At 43.3% G+C, this 22,208-nt stretch overlaps 2 protein-coding genes and 1 long non-coding RNA gene across 5 annotated transcripts; 1 reads left to right on the top strand and 2 right to left on the bottom strand.

Moving 5' to 3' along the window:
* Positions 1–49: 49 nt before the first annotated feature.
* LOC308388852 lies at positions 50–1,717 on the bottom strand. Its single transcript, XR_013970181.1, has 3 exons — positions 1,581–1,717; positions 579–641; positions 50–471 (listed from the first exon to the last, which is right to left on the bottom strand). It is a non-coding gene; the product is annotated as an uncharacterized lncRNA (long non-coding RNA).
* On the top strand, positions 659–12,876 carry rnf166 (ring finger protein 166). Of its 3 annotated transcripts, none has more exons than XM_080869805.1 (6): positions 659–2,029; positions 5,310–5,466; positions 5,803–5,915; positions 7,135–7,249; positions 7,920–8,027; positions 8,725–12,876. In XM_080869805.1, the coding sequence occupies exons 1-6, from the start codon at positions 1,851–1,853 to the stop codon at positions 8,788–8,790; spliced, it is 738 nt and encodes a 245-aa protein (XP_080725931.1). In that variant the 5' UTR covers positions 659–1,850; the 3' UTR covers positions 8,791–12,876. The 3 variants fall into 3 exon arrangements, with proteins under 3 accessions (XP_080725931.1, XP_080725932.1, XP_080725933.1); XM_080869807.1 differs by lacking the exon at positions 659–2,029 and adding an exon at positions 2,039–2,161; XM_080869806.1 differs by lacking the exon at positions 7,135–7,249 and having other exon boundaries at positions 661–2,029.
* A 3,148-nt stretch (positions 12,877–16,024) lies between these two features.
* cyp17a1 (cytochrome P450, family 17, subfamily A, polypeptide 1) lies at positions 16,025–21,392 on the bottom strand (the record flags this gene model as incomplete). Its single annotated transcript, XM_080869558.1, has 8 exons — positions 16,025–17,372; positions 18,107–18,210; positions 18,474–18,643; positions 19,186–19,404; positions 19,722–19,808; positions 20,101–20,336; positions 20,856–20,994; positions 21,078–21,392. The coding sequence occupies 8 exons, from the start codon at positions 21,390–21,392 to the stop codon at positions 17,092–17,094; spliced, it is 1,551 nt and encodes a 516-aa protein (XP_080725684.1). The 3' UTR covers positions 16,025–17,091.
* Between the last annotated feature and the right edge of the window lie 816 nt (positions 21,393–22,208).

Here is a 22,208-nt window from a genome sequence, read left to right as displayed (position 1 = left end):
CAGGTGAGTGGGAGTGGCCAGGACCCCGGCCAGGTGCGGAACTGGGGAAACACGAGCCGCTCACTTGGAGCTTGACAGAAAAGCATAGCTGGTGGCTAAACATCTGTTAAAATACGTAGTTCAGATAATATTACTGTAGAAGGGAAAACAGGAAGAGAAACGTCAGAGAATAGAGAGTTATTAGAACACGCAGATGTAAATGATTCAATAAATGGACCTCTCAAATCAGAGTCACCACGAAGATCAGGTTTGTTATCTAACGAGAAGTCAACTTTGTGACTAAAGAATATTATTTACAATAAAATCTGGGAAACGGAAAGAAGCAGTAATGGTAAAGATCTGCACGCCAGGCAAAGATGACACAGACACTTTTGAAATTGAAAAAGCACAGGGTACGATGTGGAGACAAGGTTTATTCATCCAAATGAGGAAGATGGCATCGCAGGGTGAATGTAGACAAGGATTTTCTCTCTGGAAGGCAAACACAAGTAAGGATAGGAAATAATTATTCTGAGAAGTATATAGTATGCATGTCTATAGTACTTAATATTAGAAAAGAGCAACTGACATTAAATTACCGGGAAAGCTTAGATGGTGATGGAGGCGCATCCAACTCGGGGAATGGTTAAACCCTGCTGGGTCTAAGAAAACATGAGGAGTTTTGGTTGGACTGTGAAACCAAAAGCAATCAAGCTCAAGTTAAATAGAACCTTTAGCAGTAATACAGCTGTGGATACCTCCAGATGCTACAGTAGATTTCACTTTGGTGGAAAAGAGAAATGAGGATGAGGAGTTTACTTTAAACCCACGTACAGTACAGAAATATATTTGTGTATAACTGTAAAGAGTATAGAGTAGCTTTTACTTTGACCTGAGTTTAATATCAAAGTTGGGAAACTGATAAATGATGGACTCGCTACACACAGGAGAAATGCTTGTAACCTTATCAGCCACTGGGTTGAAGACACCACACCATTAAGACCAGTCATTTGTTCAGATTCCAGTTCATCATTAGTACGTTTACAATTCAGAAAGTAGACCAGATATATTCATCGAAATCAAACAGCTGGAGAAACGAGGAGACGGGGGAGGAGGAGAGGATGACTTCATGTCTCAGATTTGGGCGCACTGGGCCGAAGCGCACACTCTTCATTTCAGGCAAACATTGGAAAGCGTGAGCACTGTGGCGATGAGGCAAAGCAGCTCGTTATATGACACTGTCGGGAAGAAGGAAGACAACGGATTCAAAACCCAAACAGAATCGAACTGAAACTAGATTTAACTGATTTAGAAATAACTCGGGAAATTATCAGGGAATATCTCTTCATCTTAGACAAACGCATTTGTATGATAGGCTCGATCCACATGCCAGACCAGTTGTTGGAGGTAATGCACCGAGCAGCCGCCAATAAACACCAAAGAAGAAGAACTCCAGCTTCCAGAAAGCATCGCGCGCACAGGCTGTTTGTTGTGGCTGCCTCGCGCGCGTCCGCTGGCAGCTGACAGCGAGCGGCTCTGTGGCGCTGCGCGTTGCTTGCGCGTTGCTTGTGCGTTGATTGCGCGTTGCTTGCGCAGCTCACTTTGTTTGTTCAGCTCATCCTCGCGGCATCGTGCGCACACTCGCCAACAACACTCCCACTGTTTACTTGTTCGGCGTGTCTTTCTCAGCCGCGGAAAGGTGATGCTGTGCTCAGTGGAGGATTTTATGTCGAGCCAAAGCCATCATGTTTGCAGAACGTTAGTTCAAACTCCCGACATGAAGCACTAGCTACCAGCTGTCTGAGTGCTTGGACCGCTTCCTCTTTCGGGCACCGAGCAGTTGTCGACGATTTCAGGTCGTCTGCGGCTCCATGATGGCGATGTTTAGGAGCTTTGTGTCGGCGAGCTCCCAGCTCCGCCAGCAGCAGCAGCCCAACGGCGGCCCGGGCTCGCTGGCAGCCCCGGCGGAGAGCATCGAGAGCCAGTTCTCCTGCCCCATCTGCCTGGAGGTCTACCACAAACCCGTCAGCATCGCCAGCTGTGCTCACACGTAAAGTAGCCGCTTGTTCTTCTGCTTTCTGCTGTCGTGCGTGGACGTAAATGACCGTGAACGGTCACTTTCATGTCCAGCTGTGGTCTTCTATCGAAGAACACATGTGTGTCTTTACAGCAGCTGACCTGAGTAAGTTTATGTGTCCATCAGCATCCTCTGACGGCACCGAGCCCGAACACGACGATCCGTGCGCGTGCGTGCACGGAGTTTATATGTGCATGCACGCGCACACTTTCAGATGACAGTAAAATGTTTATAAACGGTAACTTATCCATTGTCAGCACTACAAGACTGTCATATTAAACTATAACTGTGCGTGACACCAGTAGGCCCACTGGTGAGCCAAACAAGCAGAAGACCTAGAGTTCAATCTTGGCCTCATCCTCGGGTTGTGCCAGGAACTGGGTTCAAACCAGTTCAGCTACTTGCTGCAGAGAGCAGCTGAAAGCAGATGGAGTGTGCAGTGTTGTTCTCTCACGTTCCCCTCCACACACGTACAAAAGGGTTTAACATGCAGGACCTAAATGCCAGTCGTTTCTATTTTTAAAATGATGGCAACATCCTGTCAGTTTAAGACAAGAATGGATAAATATTTCACTAATCCAGATTTCAGAGTAACGGTCTCCAAAGGTTGAAGTGTACCGACGAGTGTTGGTTCCACACGGGGAGATTACAGGACTCACTGAACAACAACGATCGTCTGCTTTTAAAAACTCAGCTTTTAGGTCACATTTCTGACTTTAATCTCAGAATGGTCAACAATATTTCTTCTCTTGACTTGGTCCTAGTACTCCTTCAGCTCATTTCGTGCTGATGCTCTGTTGACACTCGTGTTTGTGGGAGTTTTCTGGATAAACCCAGTGCTCTGAATCCTTTTCCTTCCTGTCACATTTGCTGGCTCTCAGTTCTTTGATTAAGTTGATTTCTTTTCTTCGCTCCTTCTAAGCTGAACTTTCAGCACGATGTCCCATCATGTGCATCACTCTCTGCAGCTTTGAATAATAATTTTAGATCTTCGGCATCTGGTTGTCATCATCTCTGTTTCTATTTTTGAATAAACTGTGTTAGAGACACACTTGACCTCAGTAAAGGTGGTTTGCAATCTGTTTCTTCCAGCCTTGAAGAGGCTGGTAAAGAGATGTCAGCTCTTTAGTGTGCTGAGACAGAAATCGTTTCAGCAGTGACACAGAAACACAGAATCAAGGCTCATTTTATTTATGTTGTGTCAGCATAAATATCATATAGTCCTGTTTACATCAGGACTGGTTCACTGCTGCTGTCCTGCTGCAGTGACTCAGCGATGCTCCTCTCATGTTATACACTGTGCAGCATATTAGTCTTCGATTATAGTCGACTCATTAACACTCTGTGATGTCCTGGCTGTGAAATATCTGTAGTTTGGTTTATATACCTCCATTAAATAAAATATATTAAATATCCATTAAATTGAATCGAACACAGATTGTATGCTGTGGAGCGTTTGTAGGCCGGGTGAGTCTGCATCTACTCGCTGTAGTCCAACACAAAGAAGATAGCAGACTGCTCTGCTTCCTGGTCCCAACTCTGGATTGTCACATTTTGGAGGTTTTAATAAAGTTGGACAGATTTTTAGAAGTGAGAGCTGAACGTGTCCCTGCTGCTCTGACTGGGAAAGACCAGAGAAAACCACAAACTCCGACACTGTTTAGTTGCACACTGATTTAATGTTAATACCCGGGTGCCGTTACTACTGACGTGATGTTCTAGCTGAATGCAGTGACAGCATTCACCAAGCATTTATTATTAGCTGAAAATAACAAGCAGTGGAGGAATTTTACAGACCTTTCCATTTATGAATCACCTCAGTACACAAAAAACTCTATTGTGAAGAATAAAAATAATTATCCTGCAGAAAAATGTGTCCCCATGTTCAATCAATTAATGTTAGTGCTTCATATGTTTAAGACTGAGCTCGTTTTAAATACTGTGTATACTGTTTAATGTGCAGCATCATGTTCGTTCAATTCAGTTCATTTGAGTTTTATTTATACAGCAAATCACAACAAAAGTTGCCTAAAGGCGCTTCATAGATACAGAGAAAAACCCAACAATCATATGACCCCTTATGAGCAGCACTTTGGCGACAGTGGGAAGGAAAAACTCCCTTTTAACAGGAAGAAACCTCCGGCAGAACCAGGCTCAGGGAGGGGCGGGGCCATCTGCTGTGATTGGTTGGGGTGAGAGAAGGAAGACAGGATAAAGACATGCTGTGGAAGAGAGACAGAGATTAATAACAGATATGATTCAATGCAGAGAGGTCTATTAACACATAGTGAGTGAAGAAGAAACACCCAATGCATCATGGGAATCCCCGGCAGCCTACGTCTATTGCAGCATAACTAAGGGAGGATTCAGGGTCACCTGGTCCAGCCCTAACTATATGCTTTAGCAAAAAGGAAAGTTTGAAGCCTAATCTTGAAAGTAGAGATAGTGTCTGTCTCCTGAATCCAAACTGGAAGCTGGTTCCACAGAAGAGGGGCCTGAAAACTGAAGGCTCTGCCTCCCATTCTACTTTTAAATACTCTAGGAACAACAAGTAGGCCTGCAGAGCGAGAGCGAAGTGCTCTAATAGGGTGATATGGTACTACAAGGTCATTAAGATAAGATGGGGCCTGATTATTTAAGAGCTTGTATCTTTAAATCAGATGTTTATAGCAGCCGTCTTTTATGTAAACTATTGTTCATGAGCTCATAAACACAGGACTACGTCTTGATTTTTTTAAGTATATTTAAATTGATAGATATGTGTTGAAGTTCTGTGTGCTGGGGTCTGCACTCACTCAGCTGGGCTCTTGTTGACTGTTAGCATGCTGTCTGTGCAGGTTTGTTTAACTTGTTCAGTCCTTGGTCAAGTACAGGAAGGAAGAAGGAAAATGAATAAACAGAAAGAAGAATAGCAACACCCATCTGATCATTAAGTGCTTGAGCCACAAATTTGGATGGTTTCCTTTGGGTTCCTCTGAGTTTTACTGCCACCTGAGCTCAGCTAAATATTTGACAACAGCTTTGAATGAACTGCAAGTGGAACTTCTGTATGTTTTTTCTGTTTTAGTCAGACTGCAAAGCATTGATGAATAAGAGACATGTGACTTTTATGTAATTACCCAGGAAACTTAAAAACAGCCTAATTGTGAAAGAAATCCTTTGAAGATGGATTTAAACGAGAGTGACAGTGGAGGAGCCAGCAGCGCTCTGCTGGCCTGAGTAAAGATGTTACCTTTGCTGTTTGCTTTTCCAGGTTTTGTGGGGAGTGTCTGCAGCCCTGTCTCCAGGTGACCTCACCTCTCTGCCCCCTCTGTCGCGTGCCCTTCGACCCCAAGAAGGTGGAGCGGTCCTCCAGTGTGGAGAAGCAGCTGGCTTCATATAAAGCACCCTGTAGGGGTTGTAACAAGAAGGTAGATAATGACTGCTCTAGCAGATAACAGACCCCCACAGTGTTATAAAAATATTATTTGTTGCACAATTCACACTGTGAATGTAAATCTTTTCTTTTTTATTTATAGTCTTTGGCCATTTGTGCAAATTCAACTGTGAAACTGAAAAAGGAAATAAACGTGTCAAAAGTGATAATGGGTGAAATGAAAGTCACTATAAAAATGGACGACAGTCTGAGAATCAGAGTAAGATGAATAGAAGTGAAGAGCAGACTAAACGCCCCCCCTCCATGCAGTGTCACTGTGACTCTTTACATACATGTACAGTCATAACCTCAGGTGTGTGCGTGCTTTCAGGTGGCTCTAGTAAAGATGAGGTCCCACATTGCTTCCTGTTCCAAGGTGCAGGAGCAGATGGCCAACTGTCCCAAGTTTGTTCCTGTGGTGCCCACCTCCCAGCCTATACCAAGGTACCCACACTGCAACCATGTTCATGCAGCACAGCTGATACATGATACTTTAATCACCTCACCTGAATGCAGCCGTTCACACCATCATTTCACTGGATGGATTTGAGGCACTTCTTAGAACCAAGCTCGATATTTTGGATTTTTTAGATCCAAAGAAACCAGTGTGACCAATCAGACCCTGCATTTGGCAGCAAGCACAGTCATACTGCACACTGGTAGTGTAAATAGCAGTGTGCACTAATGCTGTGTTATCTGAGACACTCAGCTAGCTGCTGCTCTGGGTCAGTCAGCTCTCAGTGCCCCACTAACATCCTGAATCGTGGCCACGATTCAGCTTCCACTGCTCGGCCGAGACGTCCTCCCTGCTGCTGCCTGCGCGTGTCAGCTGGAAGGACTCTCAGTTCAGTCCTGTATCAGCGTTATCATCGTTTCATGTCCACTTCATTCTCTTCACAGTGCAGCTTTACACTGCACTACATCACACAGCAAGTCTGGATCTGGAAACGTTTATGGTTTCATGTTTTTATTGCAACACATTCGGTGTGTAACAGCCTCCAGAGGTGTGCGGCTCGATCCAAATGTCGATAGTATCAGAGACACTGCTGCTGTCGCTAAAAGATTAATCAGTACTTTCCTTCTCGAGCCCACTGTGTGTGTTCAATTCATTCATGTTTTTGTTTGGAAATGTAAAACATGCACCTGAACCTTTGTGTCACGTCTGTTTTATTTACAGCCAATAACACAACTGAAGTTGACACAAACTTCCTGTGTTAACTCAATGCTGTGGAACGTGATAGTGATTCAGTGGCCATGAAGGTGTGTCTCAGAGTGGGACACACTGCTCTGCTGTTAGAGTTCAAAGTGCCTCTATTTTATTTAGCAGTGCTGCTGTCTGCAGCACAAGTGCAGTTTGGTCACACAGTGAAGTGTTGCCAAAGTGCACATGTGTGACCCACAGCTGAGCCTTCCTGATTTGAGAGGCTGTGATCACAGACCTGTAGTGTGAGTGAGTTTGCAGCTCTCAGTGTATTTGTGTAAATGTCACGTTTGTGACTTTTTCCAAATACAAGTTCAAATTTGTTGGACACATTTTCCAACAGCGTAGCTGCCTGTGAGACTGGATACATCTGTACATGTTCAGCTTCACTGTGACACAAATGCACACACGTCGGCCCAGCCTTGTGATAATTTGTGTGTGTGTGTGTCCTTTTATATGCAGCAATATTCCAAACCGGTCAACATTTGTGTGTCCGTTCTGTGGGGCCAGAAACCTGGACCAGCAGGAACTGGTGAAGCACTGTATGGAAAACCATCGTAATGACCCAAACAAAGTGGTGAGATAGTGACGACTGCACCAGACTGTCAAACTGTGTTTGTATCAGGATAACATCAGCACCATCTAGATTATTTCTGGGTGTCAGGAACAGAGTTGCCTTTAATCTGTCCGTGAAACAGCCGCACAAACGTCTCCGGGAATCTTTAGGAAATCTTGGAAAAGTCTTTTCCATTTTGCCTCGGAGTTACAGTTCTGTTCCTGCTCCCACTGAATTCCTCCTGAAGTTACTGAGGTGTTAATGGCTGTAAGGTGTAAGCAGTACAGAACACAGATTTCCAGACTACCACACTCACTAATTTCCTGTTAACACGTGTCGTGTGGCTCATCTCCTTTGTTCGGCTGGATTCCCTCCTCACCTCAGCCCTGTGCAGGCAGCGTGATGGTGCAGTAGTTAGAACTGCTGCTTCTCACCAAGCAGGTTTCTCTGTGTTTGCAGAGGCGCTAAACTAACTGTGTTTGTGCAGTAGATGCAGTAAACACGGCCTGTAGTCCAAAGAAAAGCTGGAAGCTCGGTCAGACCAGAGAAGCCTTATATAGAGATGCCAGTTTGCACAGGTTTCTATGAGAAAGCCCACACACACTCATCTAGTTGTTTTATATCCACAGCTTCCTGCCTGCTGCACCTGTGATGTGTGTGTCCTTTAATGGCTGTGTGCTCGTCCCTCCAGGTGTGTCCAGTGTGCTCAGCCATGCCGTGGGGAGACCCCAGCTACAAGAGCTCCAACTTTCTTCAGCATCTTCTCCACAGACACAAGTTCTCATATGACACGTTTGTTGTAAGTCCAGAGGAACCATTGTTCTTTAGAAATGATTTTTTAAAAGAAAAGATTCTTTGTGCAAACACACAAGGACAGAAATTCTGATGTGTGTTTGCGAGCAGTTTGGAAACATGATAATTCACAGTTTCACTACGTTATCCTCAACTATATAACGACTTTATAACGACTGTATAACGACTGTATAACGACTGTATAACGACTGTATGACGACTTTATGACGACTTTATGACGACTGTATAACGACTTTATCAGAAACATGTGCTTTTAACCACAGTATGCAGTCATGAAGTGACAAACCAAGTTATAGGGTGGGGCTGCCAAAGTACGTGTACGTATGTGTACATGGCCCCGTACTTTTTGACCAATCGGTGGATGGCACCTAAAGCGCCCTGAGGCAACTGCTGCGTTGATTCGGGGCTGTATTAATAAAGTAAATTGGCACCTTGTGATCAAACTGAAGTGAAGCTGCTGCTGCAGAGTGTGTGCAGCTGGACAGAAACTCTGACTGAAAGAAAAGTAAAACATGATCATTTATAAGAAAACAAAATGAAGAAAAGTGTCTTTGGAGAAATTCAGACTGTAAGGCTGTAAATCCTGACAGTTCAACGATCTGAATCACAGAGCGTCTAAACAAAAGCTCGTTAGACTGGCAGATACATTCGTACAGTAATCAGTGCTTTCTGTATTTGGTCAGGACTACAGCATCGATGAAGAGGCAGCGCTGCAAGCAGCTTTGGCACTATCACTGACTGAAAACTGACCGAGCTCACACCACTGCCCCCTCTGTACTTCTGTTGATCCTTCTGGGAGGTCGAGGCTATCATCCACCCAGCAGACACAGCTGAGCTAGCCTGGTTCATGGAGTGTGTACAGGAGCTCCACCACAGACCACAGCTCCATACACATCCTGAAACATGTTTGTTTTTTAAATAAATTCCAGTCTGCATCTTTGTGCTCCGCCCATCGTCAGCTTCACTTCACAGCTGCAATAAGGATCACTACCTTCCTGAAGACGACACATACTGCTGATGTCAAACCCTCAGAAAGGTCAGGCTTCTGACTGGCTGCTGCTCGAGGTTAGATCTCAGAGAGCCAGTGAACCCAGCAGAGTTCAGCTAACAAACCTTTGCTTGGACGTAATTCTGTGGTAAGCTGCTGGGAAGCCACTGAGTGCTGATCTGCTGGTTATCTGCTCAGCACAGCCACCCCGTGTCCCTCCTGGCAGAGCAGGTCACCTACTAACTGGAAGGTTGGTGGTTCGATCCCCGTCTGCTCCAGTCTGCATGCCAAATACCCTCGGGCAAGGGCCTGGCCCCCGTTGCTCCCCGATGCATCCGTCCGTGTCAGACAGAAAGCACTTACACAGAAGAAAGTGCTTGATGGTGTGAACGAGGCGAGTTTAGAAAGGTGCTCTATAAGGTGCGAGTTTGACGCTCTGTTGAACCTGATGCAGCCAACGTGTTTCTGCAGCTTTGGACACGTCTGTGTTTCCTCTGCATGTAACACGGCCGCAGCACAACCTTCCTGTTGTTTCCTGCACTTTTGTCAGGTTTCGTTTGACAGCTGATGAAATCTTTGAGCAGGTCTGACCTGCGAGCAGAGGAGCGTCAGTGAGCAGCCGATGCTGAGGTTTAATGAACTGTTTTCATTGTTTTGAACGTGGCTGCCATTAGGTCACCATAGCAACCTGAACACAACAGTCGTCGGCGAGTAAAATGAACTGTGATCAGCCCACACGTGATGTAATGTCCACAGACTCAGCTGGACGATGTCAGACATGAATGTCGAGATTTTAAGATGTATCTGCGTTTGAACGTGGTGGAGTGTCTCCAGAATAAACATGTTCCTGCTGGGAGCACGAAATAAAAGTAATGATTCACGAGGTTTCTACAACATTGCCTTCTTTGTACTTTCCTCTATTGCATGTTCCTCTGACGGTGTTTCTGACTGGAGCGCACGCGTGTGCAGGTGTTTCCTGTTGCCACGTGAAACTGAAAGCCCGAGTTATCCACCGCCGCTCTCTATCCTGGCTTTTAACCAGGAAGCCTGGCTGTGCAGAACTAACTGACAGCTACAGAGCTGTGTTGGACTGTGGGTTGGTGTCTAGCTGAATTAACCTGAAAAAGATGAATGGTGCTTTTATAAGTCTTGCACGCACGGTGCACCACAGGCTACACTGGCTGTGATTTCAAATTTTGTTTGGTTGCACCAACACACAGCTGGGAAGGTTTTCTGGAGCCTGTTTATTACGTGGTGTTCAGCTTTTTCCTTTAAATACCGATGTATCTGCATCTCTGGTGGCCTCCCAAAATTCTTTGCAGTTTGATGAATCTTCTTCATTTCTCACACTATCTGGCAACAAGTGTGAATTGAATTAGCAGAAGAAGCTGCACGGATGCACAAACAGATGTTTTTTAGTGTTTCTCTCCAGGGTTTCAGGCACTTTGTCCCTGTAACAGCAGCAAAAATCAAAGTTCTGATGAGTCGCTGGAACAGGTCAGACATCTGTTAAATATTACACACGTATTCTGCTGTGAGCTCTGCCGTCATAGTCAAAGTCAAATGTATTTTTATGGCACATTTAAAACAATGAATGTTGACAAAGGTGCTGCACAATGAAGATCAACACAGGGAGACATGATAAAAGTGGTTTTTTGTCCCGTTTGGTTCTTTAGGCGTCAGAATTGATGTCTGTCCAACAAAGATACCCGACGGATTTACTTTACTTTATGAAATGTTCAAAAACATAATGCACAATGGGAGACGCCATACGTTTGTATGATTTCATAATGTGTGTGTGCCTGACATGTGCGCCTTGTGAGAATTATTATCCAGCTATATTTGTAGCTCATCCATTTCAGTGAAGGCTTCACTGCAGATAACAGGAGCGAGCTGCAGAGACCATCACAGTTTAACATTCTGATCACACATGCTCACCTTCGATGGCTCCTTTTGTTTAATCCTGGGAATATTTGCGCTCGTCTGACTGTCTGGATGAAAGTGGACCCTCCACTTTACTGCTGTCTGTGTTTCAACTCTTACCATGAGAAATGTTTTCATGATGATCTGCTGAGACTGACGAGGACAAAATGATTTACTTTTGGAAACTGTTTGAAACCACTGACGTGGCTCAGGCATGTGTCTGCAGCCTCGCTGGGTGATGAGGTGAGTTCACGAAGTTGAGCTGCCATTAACACAAATAACAATATTGTAATGACCTAGTTTAACCAATAGATGGCAGTCCCTCTGCAGACATGCAGCGCTGCAGTGAAACCAGCATATATTCATGCTGAAGTCCTGTTTGACCCACAGGTGAACGTAGAGAAGATCAGAGGGTCCACAGAAGGTCACGTGGTCATTCACACTCCAATCAGTCGTTTGTTTCCTGTTCTTTCTGGTTTTCCTTGTGATTGTGATAAGAGTGCTTTGTTAGAAGTTTTGGGAACCTGTAACATTACATTTTGTGGTCTCACTTAAAGAGCAACCCCAGTTTATTCAAATTATCTACAGAGAAACGGAGCGTTAAATCGGACTTTCCAGCCGTCTGCTGAATCCTGTGCAGGTCCAGCTGCTTCCTTGCAACACGACCCTGCTTTCAGATGATCGGGTTGGGAACTGTTTGCTGGAATATTGTCGTTGTTGTCCTGCTGTGAAGCCAGGTGGGACTCCCTGGGTGAGCGGTACATCCCAAAGTACCTGCACCCAGTGTTTTAATGTTGGGAGTGTTCAGGGAGCCTGGTTTAATATACATTCAGTAACACACTGAGATAAGACTTAATGGGAAAAACTCCATTATTTTTGCCTGTTTGTCAACAGTTTATCCACACACAGCTGTCCTGAGTGATGACCTTTAACCTGTAATAAAACATTTGTAACTTGATGGCTCGGTCTTTTCCAGGATCACAGGATCACCATTAACAGTGATGAAACACACAGTTTGGGATGTTTTGTTCCAACATGTTAGATCAGATTTCTGCAGAACAGCAAATATGAGAAGATCTTTGGAAGCACAGCGTCCTTCAGTCTACTGTCGGGATCACTGATCCTGTTACAGGACAGACTTTATGCTCTTTGTAAATATAAATGTCACCCCTCTGTACGTGAAACCATATCAGATACAAACTGTTGGAGAGAGACGGGTGTTATAGTCCAAATCTGACATTATTGTTTGAACTTGGAGATTAAAGTGTAATACGTGTGTTTAGACAATGAAGCAGGTTTGTGCATCACCTGTGTCGGACCACCGAGTGTCTTTGCTGTGATGGTAACAGATGATAAAAGGCTATGTGGACAGTGTGTGTAGATGCTGTCACCAGGATTGTCCACATCTGTCTCCTCTCCATCATTTAGGATTTAGAGTTACACAAATATTTACCTTGTTAACATTATTTTCTTATTGTAACAGCACCTGGATCCAGAGGAACATCTGCATCAGGATTCGTTTATATTTTCGTAACAGTATCAACTCATTGTCTCAGTTTATTTTAGTTTGAGATTTTAATGCATTTGTCATGTCAGGTTTGGACATGGCTGAATGTGGCACACACTGTTTGATTTGAATAAAATTCACTTCTTAACCGTAGTTTTTCCAGTGTGATTTACATTGTAAGATGAATACTGCAACCCTTAATTACATAAGACTGTTGATAAATTAATGCTGTGAGAGGGAAGAACGTCCTGCTAACAAGAAGAGAGACCTCCACCAGAACGACGCGTACAGACGTTAAACTACAAGACAGAAAACAGAAGAGCACAACGAAGCCTCAGAGTCACCTGATCGACGGTTTTATTTACATTCATTAGAGACTTTATGCCCCAGTCATCCTTAATGTTCAATAAAGTTATATTTCCCCTAAAGGTTGGAAAAGTTTCATATTCATTTTAGAAATTTTATTTAAAATGATCAATTTTTTAATAAAATGATTAAAGTCATGAAGAGACATTTCTTGCAAAAGGGTTTGAACAAAGATGGTTGGGAACATGGCTTATTAACTTTACTTGTACTAAAAAATCAGTGATTATTGTAAAAGTAACTAAGCTTGGATACATATGATTACGTTGTGGGGGGGGAATAGTGTAGGACGAGCTTTTAGACATGAGCAAAGGCCCACTTTTATACAAAATATACTCGGTTCTGTCATGAGGACTCAAATGGCACTGAATGGTTGGAATTACCCGTTTGTCCTTGAACAAACATCACACTTTACTTCCTGTTATAGTTGTCATCTTTTGATTTTGAGGTGCCCAGCAACAATCTTTGAAATTGCTCCATTGAGAGCTGTCCTCTTTCTGCCCACTTTAACAACCTGTGTGAAGGCAGAACAGGATCTGTTAGTACTGAAGAGTAACCTGAATGATCAGTTGGGAATATTTAGACCTATTTTACATCAAAATGGAGGCTTTCTATTGGGCAACCAACAGATGCTCTGAGGTGTCCTAGCCGTGTAGGGCGGAGCTGGTGTTAGCTACATTAGGACAAGAAGTGTCTGTGCTGCTGGTGTCAGAAAATCTTAGAAGAGCGTGTGATGAAACCCAACACATAAAACGATAAGCAACAGTCTGGGTACTTTGGGGAATAAGACATCTGTGATGACCAAACACATACAGCTGTAGAACACCCGCCCACAAGGCACACAGAAGCCCCGCCTACAAGACACGCCCAAAAGACACATTAACATACAGAGCTGTACAAGAGCCGCCCACAAATGACACACAGCCAGTGTTGGTCAAGTTACTTGAAAAAAGTAATCAGTAACTAATTACTGATTACTTCCCCCAGAAAGTAATCCAGTTACTTTACTGATTACTTATTTTCAAAAGTAATTAATTGCTTAGTTACTTAGTTACTTTTTAAAAACACGATTTACAACCTGAAGAGGTGATAAAGTGATAGATCTTTCAGCCCAATTCTACTTTTTCTGCATAATCCATCATACAAAATGTAATCAGATGGAAAAGTCTCTTTTTAAAACTTGTTTTATTATTTTTAATCTTTTAACTTTATGCATCAAGCAAAAATTTAATTATCTGCAACATTCTCTGACTGGAAGAAATTAGTTTAACATTTAAACCTATTTTCTGCACATTCCAGCACATAAAATAAAATATTTTGTGTTTACACTCACTCTTTCAAATAGATGCAAGTAAAACACAGCAGAAAATAAATAAAGTCAAAGACTCAGCGGTCCTGTTGCTCTATTTTCACCTGTAAAGCAGGAGTAGGGTAGGCGGAGGGTTACCCTGGTGCAGGTGTGCCGCGGTCAGTGGAAGAATCCGTGAGTTTCTCTGTGAGTTTCCCATTACGTCGTAGCTACTCGGTGCTTGTTTGGAAGTTTAGGGGTTTTTTCGCTGTAAAAAGAAGTTTTCTTCCCACGCACAGCGGACACTAATGTTTTTGTCACTTTTTATGGAATCAAACTCAAAGTAAGGTCAGTACTTCCACGCTTTAAACGCTGCACACTCATACTCTCTCCCACACTCCATATGTGATCCATTGTTGATCTGCACACAGCTGTTGTCAGAACGTCGCACTCGCTTACGTCACTGTCGTGAGACATTCTCACAAAGAAATCACGGTTTTAGTAACGCAGTAACGCAGCGTTCCTACGGGAAAGTAACGGTAATCTAATTACCGTTTTTGCAATAGTAATCCCTTACTTTACTCATTACTTGAAAAAAGTAATCAGATTACAGTAACGCGTTACTGTACTTGTACTTGTTACTTGCACATCAGGTTCTTTCACACAGCTCACACAGGATTCCCCGAGTTTCTGACTGTTGTTTGTTTTCCTGTTTTTACGTATCCTATATTATCTGTTCTCATTTCTTCACTACATAACGTTTGATCTGTGATGTGGTTTTTTAAATGAACAAAACATTGCTGTTAGAGTTTTGGCATTTCAAAGACAGTAATGTAGGTCCAGTGATGTTAGCTGTAAGTCTAACGAGGCTTTAGAAAGAACCTTCTTCCACCTCATTCTGAGCCCAGAACGTTTGGTGTTCTCTTAGCCTCCGAGCTACATGTTTGCACTCTAATTGTTATGCTATATGAATTCGGGCTGTGCATTCACGGCCTAACCATGAGCCAAACAAATGCTGATCAGTTTTTCATACATTTTGACTGAAATGTGAAGAGGATGTAAACAGATCTGAGGCTCTTTGCCATCATTTCATTGGCTGTTTCTCAGGGTTTAAGTTTATCATGCTAAATGTTTTATAAGAAACTTCCCAGAAAACAACATTTTTATATTTGCATCACATTTATGATCCAGTTCTTCAAGAAACATGACACCAGGGTTTGTATGATATACATCCTGAAGCCCAAAGTCTAAACGCAGCATCTGATTCTTGTTGGGTGAAAACCTGGTGATGCCACATTGAAGTATTTTGTGGGGTAATTCTTTTAACTTGTTTCTCGTGTCATATTAAATTTTTCTTGTATGACAAACTGGTTTGAAGTGCTTTTGCAGTTACATGTATGAGACATAAAAACATAGAAAGAGGTTGTTTTAGAGCATACGTTTCCACATGGGCCCAATATTTGCTCTTTAAATAAAACAGAATGGCCCTTAATGGACAGAGCAACAATGTAGAGTAGTAAGGTGAGAAGGATAAAATGGGAACGTTTGATGTGACGCTGCAGGTGTGATTGCAGTCACACTGATGAAGGGTGCAGATGCAGGACGATGATTCGTTTATGACTCAACACCAAATTAAAAGAAAAGCCGGAGCAACAGGAGACAAACTGTTGTCACAGGTTCCTGCGAGCTGGGTCTGGATATGTTTATGTATACATCCTTGTCCTTAAGCAGTTCTCCTACTTATATGTATATGCAAGTATATTTACTATATTGAGTAAACATAATTTACATTTGATGGGGGTGTCGCGAAATCGATCAATGCAGAGCAGTGAGACAAACCACGGAGGCCCCAGAGAAGTGCAATCAAACGATGAGTTTATTTACCAGGAGAAAACATCAGCACATGTCCTCTGACCAAAATACATGTTGTGGATACTTATAAAGCAGTGGGGTACACGCCCCCCCATGGCGTCAATGACAGATTAAAATAGGTTCCAGACATTAGTCACAGTTAATCGTACATCTTTAATAGCTATAAGCAGACATAGAACTTCTCTTTTCTATAACACCTTCCATACAAGGTAGTAAACTTCAAGCCCTCAGGGTCTCTGAGGCTAATTATTGACTCTGATCGTCTGTTACCAAGTAGAATAAAATATAGTGAGACTCCAAATGAGTTAAGGCCTCAGGCCGGACACATTCCTAGATTATATGTATTATATGTACTGTAAGCATGTATGCAGTCATCCTTCTATGTTCTAGTTTCCCTCAGCATGGATCACCTGGACAGTCACGCCAGTGAAGCTTAAAACCTTTAATGAACCGAACATCAACTCGAAATAAGCTCAGATATGCAATGTGCATAAAATACTTCTGGCTGTACCTGTAATAAAAGTTATTATAATAAAAGGATCCTCAAATGGACATCTTCAATAAACAGCTGTAATGCAGTATCAATACTGTGAGAAATATTATTAAGTGGAATGATGCTGTAAAGAATGTTATTAATGCAGTTATAATGATGCAGGTTATACGGCAGCAATAAAAGAATTTCTGTATCTCCACAAGGGACATCCTGTTCCTTTCACTGCAGTACATTTCTACCGTGTAAACCTTTATTTGTGTTCTCAGGATCAAAATAAAGTGGTTACATTTTGAGATTACCTGGTTACATCTTTGTGTTGTGGGTTAGTTTTTGCAGTAAATTTTGGGTGTACATCCTGTGAATGGACATCCTGTGTTATATGATCTCATCACAGACGTCACCTTGTACATTTGAAAATGAGAAAGCATCCTGCCTCCTGATGTCAGCAGAGTTAGCGACACCGGCCGATACGTTCTCCTCACAGTAGAAAAATAAAGAGACTGTTTGGAGCTGTTACAGGAGACTGTGTTACACTTCAGAAAAATAAGATTTCATGTCACAGTGCTGCAAGCTTGCTTTCCTTCTTGATGGTGCGTACGTATTCACAGCCATAGGACTATTCTGCCTGGCACTTATGTCTTGCCCAGTCTGGTCTGATTGTGGCATTCACCTTGTATTTGGCCGGCTGCAGGACCACTCCGAACTTTCCCTCCAGACTTGGCAGATCATGGCCTGGTGGGACAGTCAGAGTGAAGCGCTGCAGGATCCAGGACAGGAAGAGAAAGAGCTCCATCTTGGCCAAGGCCTCACCTAGACATACTCTCAGCCCAGCACCGAAGGGCAGGTAGCTGGGTGATGGGATCGTCAGTCCTGTGCCTTCACTATTCAAGAACCGGCCTGCAGAGCAACAACAACAGGTTTCACCAGCTGGGATGGTCACAGAAGCTAAACTAAAAGAACTGTCAGATCCAGCCTGTATACATATGTTGGTTCAGGATTTCATGTATTTGTCTCGATCTTAAAACAGTGGCGGTGAATCAAACGGGAACAAGACTCCAGGTATCCCCTAAGGTGAGGGTTTCCTGGTGAGACACTGACTTGCTGCTATTAGAGTCCTTTCTCCTTGGACTTTCAGATTCCTTGGAGAATTTGAAAGTCCAAAAATTATCGTTTGATGCATGCTCAATGCTGCAGCTGGGATAGGCTCCAGCGCCCCCCGCGACCCTGAAAAGGATAAGCGGAAGCGAATGGATGGATGGATGGCATGCTCAATGATCCAGGTAAGTAAATCCCCAAACGTTGATTCTGTTCATCTGGACGTGGCCGTTTTTTTAGTGGGAGAAACGTTTCGTCACTCATCCAGGTGACTTCTTCAACCCAAAAACCATCAAAAACAGGGTGTTTGTCGGGTCTTTAACATACAATTCAAAGCACCCTGATGTCACTGTTATTGTGTATTAACTTAAGTAGCCAAAAGCCATAACAATGATAGGAGCCAGAGACAGTGTCTGCCTTTCTATCACCATTAATCATCCTTGACTGAGGGAAGAAACCAAACAGACGTTTGCCTCAGAGAATAAAATCATTTTCCATAACTGGATATTAAACTGTGGACAGATGTTTGCTCTTACCAGGGTCAAACCGCTCTGGGTTCTTCCACTCCTTCTCGTCATGGTGCAGAGCCCACAGGTTGATAATGACTCGAGTTCCCTTCCTCACTGTGAAATCTCCAAGGCTACAGAGACAAGAGCTCCCAGTTCACTCATGGGATTGACAATGGTGTTTGTGCATCAGGTAAATGTATTTTTAAGACTTCATTCAGAAACAGAAGATCCCAGATCAGTCCTACTTGTCAGTACAGAGCAGTAAGCTAATAAACAGCCTGGTCACTTTTCACAGAAGTGTGTCATTTTAATAGATCGACGCAGTCAGCAGTCACCTCTGCTGTGTGTCAACATGGCTTTATTAAATGGGTGAACTCAGTGAGCATCGCTGTACCTGGTGTCACAGAGAGCCACGTGGGGGATGAGTAGAGGTGCCACGGGGCGAATCCGTAATAACTCCCTAATGGTGGCCTCCAGATAGGGCAGACTGCCTCGGTCGGTGAGTTTAGGAGAGCGGCTGTCACCCACCGTCCTGTCCAGCTCATCCTGGATACGTCTTTGCACCTAAACATGAAGCAGTAGAGTCACTGTGCATCGGAGATGCTCTTTAACAGCTTCACACACTCAGGATTCACACGTTTTTCTCTGTTGCATTTGATTAGAATCAATAAAAATATTATTCCCATTGGCTGCTGCAAGTTGGACATTAATGGGAATAAAGGGCGTGGCATGCTACTACACAAGTTCAGATTAACATCACTTACGTGTTGTGAGACTTGGCATGTTTTCATATGTGTGCTTTCACATTCACACTCCGGGCAGGTGAGTAACCTGATCTGCAGCTGCAGCCACCTGGAGTCTGTATGCTTCATTCAGCTGTGGTTTTCTTGCAGCTTCACAACAACTGACTTTATTAATGACTTTGTGTGTGTTGATGATGTTGCATAGGTATAGTTTGTAAAAAGATGCTTAAACTTAATTAGATTCAGAGTTTTAAACATGTTTTAGACCACAGACAGAGAGGAGGAGAAGGGTCGTTTTCATCAGACATCTTTGAAACCCACGCCACGCGCCTCGTGGAAACACTGCTGCTGATCGAGCCTTACCTCTGGGTGATGAATCAGGTACGTTATGGCCCATTTGAGCACAGTGGTAGTGGTTTCCACGCCAGCGCCAAAGATGTCTCCCACTGTCATGAGAATGTGGTCATCACTCAGGCCCACGGACTCTGCACTTATCTCTGATGTGTTGTTGTTCTCCGCACTGCGCTTGGCTCTTAGCAGAGCGTCTATCAGGTCTCTCTGCACGTGGTCGCTGTAATTCACCTGTGAGGGAGCAGCATGTCAGCGTACAGGATACAGCGTACAGAACGCTTTGTATTTATTTAGCAAAGCAACCTAATGTGACCGCTGTAGTCAAGTATGTCTCTGTGTGATAATGTCCACCATCTCACAGCTGCACAGGATCACAGCTCTACTACAACATTGTGGTTTTTCTGCCTCAAATGTTGCCGATGCATTTGTACAAATGAAAGGAACCAAGTATGTGGTATAAGGTACGGGGCACATGACTAAGAGAGCAGTTTGTACTGTACACTACCTTTAAATTTCAAACACTAATGGCCCCGTGGTTAAAGGGTTACCTTGTGTTCATCAAATTTCTTCTGTAGAAGTTTGTCTCTCATGGAAACACAGTGTTTCAGGAGACGTAGGTCTGCATTAGGAAAGATCTGTGATAAAGACAAAAACAGCCTGATAAACATCACGGTCCAACTGTCACCTTCTTGCTCATCGCTCACAATGTGCTGCGAGAGCTCGATCGTGCTAGCATCATTATAAACATGCACTGCAAATGTGTGTGGATCAGACACTCTTCACATTCTTTCACCATAGATTCTAAGCAACACCAGAGTGGCAGTAATCCCACTAAGGAAACGCAACGAGGCGGCCTTTATCTTTCTGTTGATTGCCTACATTTACACTGCGGTCTGATTGTTTCTGCTCTGAGTTCTTGCTGCTTACCTGCAGCCAGGGGAAAATGTCCACCAGGCTGTCTTTGGCCACAGTGTCCACAATGCCCTGGCTGTACTGCAGCATATTCTCAAACTCTGGGTCGCCTCGGCAGTAGGACGAGTTGAAGCAGAGAGAGCAGATAACATTGGTGACGGCGCGAGTCAGCTCGGGAGAAAGATCCAGGGCCAGCCCCACGTCTGCTGCCTCTGACAGCACGGAGCACAGAGACTGGGCCTCTGCACAAACTGGGCAAGACAAAGTTCATTACCTTACATATTTATCATACTTAGAAACACTACAGCAGATATTACTGCATTTGGAGCATTTGAAATCTCTCTGTACACACACACACACACACACACACACACACACACACACACACACACACACACACAGTTTCCTACTGTTGCCAAACTTTTGTTGTGAGCTCTATATAAATAAACGTTATTGTTTCTCTTTATTATTTTCATTGTGCTAGAGTAGAATGAGAGTAGAATGAGAGTAGAATGAGAGTAGAATGAGAGTAGAACGACCAATCACTTTGTAAAAACAGGTCCTTTCCACCTGCTGACTGATCATTGCATTAGATATTTCTCTTTAACTTAAATTTATGCTTAAATGCTTTGAAGAGTAAAAAAAGTCCTCGAGTGTGTTCGTTTAAATGAGTGCGTCTGCCTGTTGTGATTTATTGCTGCTGATCTGCCTGCCATACGCAGTCTCACATGAGAGAGTGGTATCAAACTAGAGGAGTGAACTGTACTCACTGGTCTTCTCAATAGAGGCACAGCCTTCTCCAAACATGCACAGGGCTGCGTGGACTATCTTCCTGTGGAACTTCCACGTAGCACTGTAGTCTCCAAATGCAATGTCCTTCCCATCTTTAGTCAGAATATCTGTAGTTACCTTCATCACAAACACGACATGATGGAAACCAATCCAAAAAACAACCAAACAGAACAGGACATTTAGGAGAGAGTTATACCCACAGTTCTAGGTCTTCCTGCAAACGTCTTTCCCTTCTTGAGCAAGACTTCTTTGGCGTGCACATGATGGTTGACGACAATCACGCTGTGGGAGCCCATCATCAGCGAGTATGTTTGTCCGTATTTTACCTGCAGTTCTTTGAAAAGCACATGTGGTTGTAATTCACTCTGCAGGCTCAGCAGGCTGCCAATGAGTGGTAGTGCAGGGAGGTGTGGCGGCTCCCTAGAACCGTGTGCAGACATCCTGAACTTGAACTGCAGTGCTAACAAAGTGAGGCCCACCAACATGAACACACACAGATACCAAAACCAAGCCATATCAGTGACAGAGGCGCTTGGTTCAACAGAGCTGAAACATCCCAGGAAATATCTGTTCAAGGTTTCCCAACCACTGCGGAGCGCTGCTTTTATGCAGCAACTTCAAGGCCAGGTCCTTGAATCTGTAGGACTGTGACAACTCAAACAAGATAAGATGACACTCAGTCTTTCTAGAACTACACAAGATGCTGTAAAAGTGTAGAAAAGAACAGAACAGGACAGAATATAATAGAATAGAACAGGACAGGACAGAACAGGAATAGAACAGAACAGAACAGAACAGAATAGAACAGAACAGAACAGAATAGAATAGAACAGAATAGAACAGAACAGAATAGAATAGAACAGAACAGAACAGAATAGAATAGAATAGAACAGAACAGAATAGAACAGAACAGAACAGAACAGAACAGAATAGAACAGAATAGAACAGAACAGAATAGAACAGAACAGAACAGAACAGAATAGAACAGAACAGAACAGAATAGAACAGAACAAAACAGAACAGAATAGAATAGAACAGAACAGAACAGAATAGAACAGAACAGAATAGAACAGAACAGAATAGAACAAAACAGAACAGAATAGAATAGAACAGAACAGAATAGAACAAAACAGAACAGAATAGAATAGAACAGAACAGAATAGAACAGAATAGAACAGAACAGAACAGAATAGAATAGAACAGAACAGAACAAAACAGAACAGAATAGAACAGAACAGAACAGAATAGAACAAAACAGAACAGAATAGAACAGAATAGAGTAGAACAGAACAGAACAGAATAGAATAGAACAGAATAGAACAGAACAGAAC

The sequence above is a fragment of the Rhamphochromis sp. 'chilingali' genome (assembly GCF_963969265.1).
Source record: "Rhamphochromis sp. 'chilingali' genome assembly, chromosome: 20".
Classification (NCBI taxonomy): domain Eukaryota; kingdom Metazoa; phylum Chordata; class Actinopteri; order Cichliformes; family Cichlidae; genus Rhamphochromis; species Rhamphochromis sp. 'chilingali'.
Note: the sequence above shows the minus strand (reverse complement) of the source record. Positions and strands in the feature narration are given on the sequence as shown.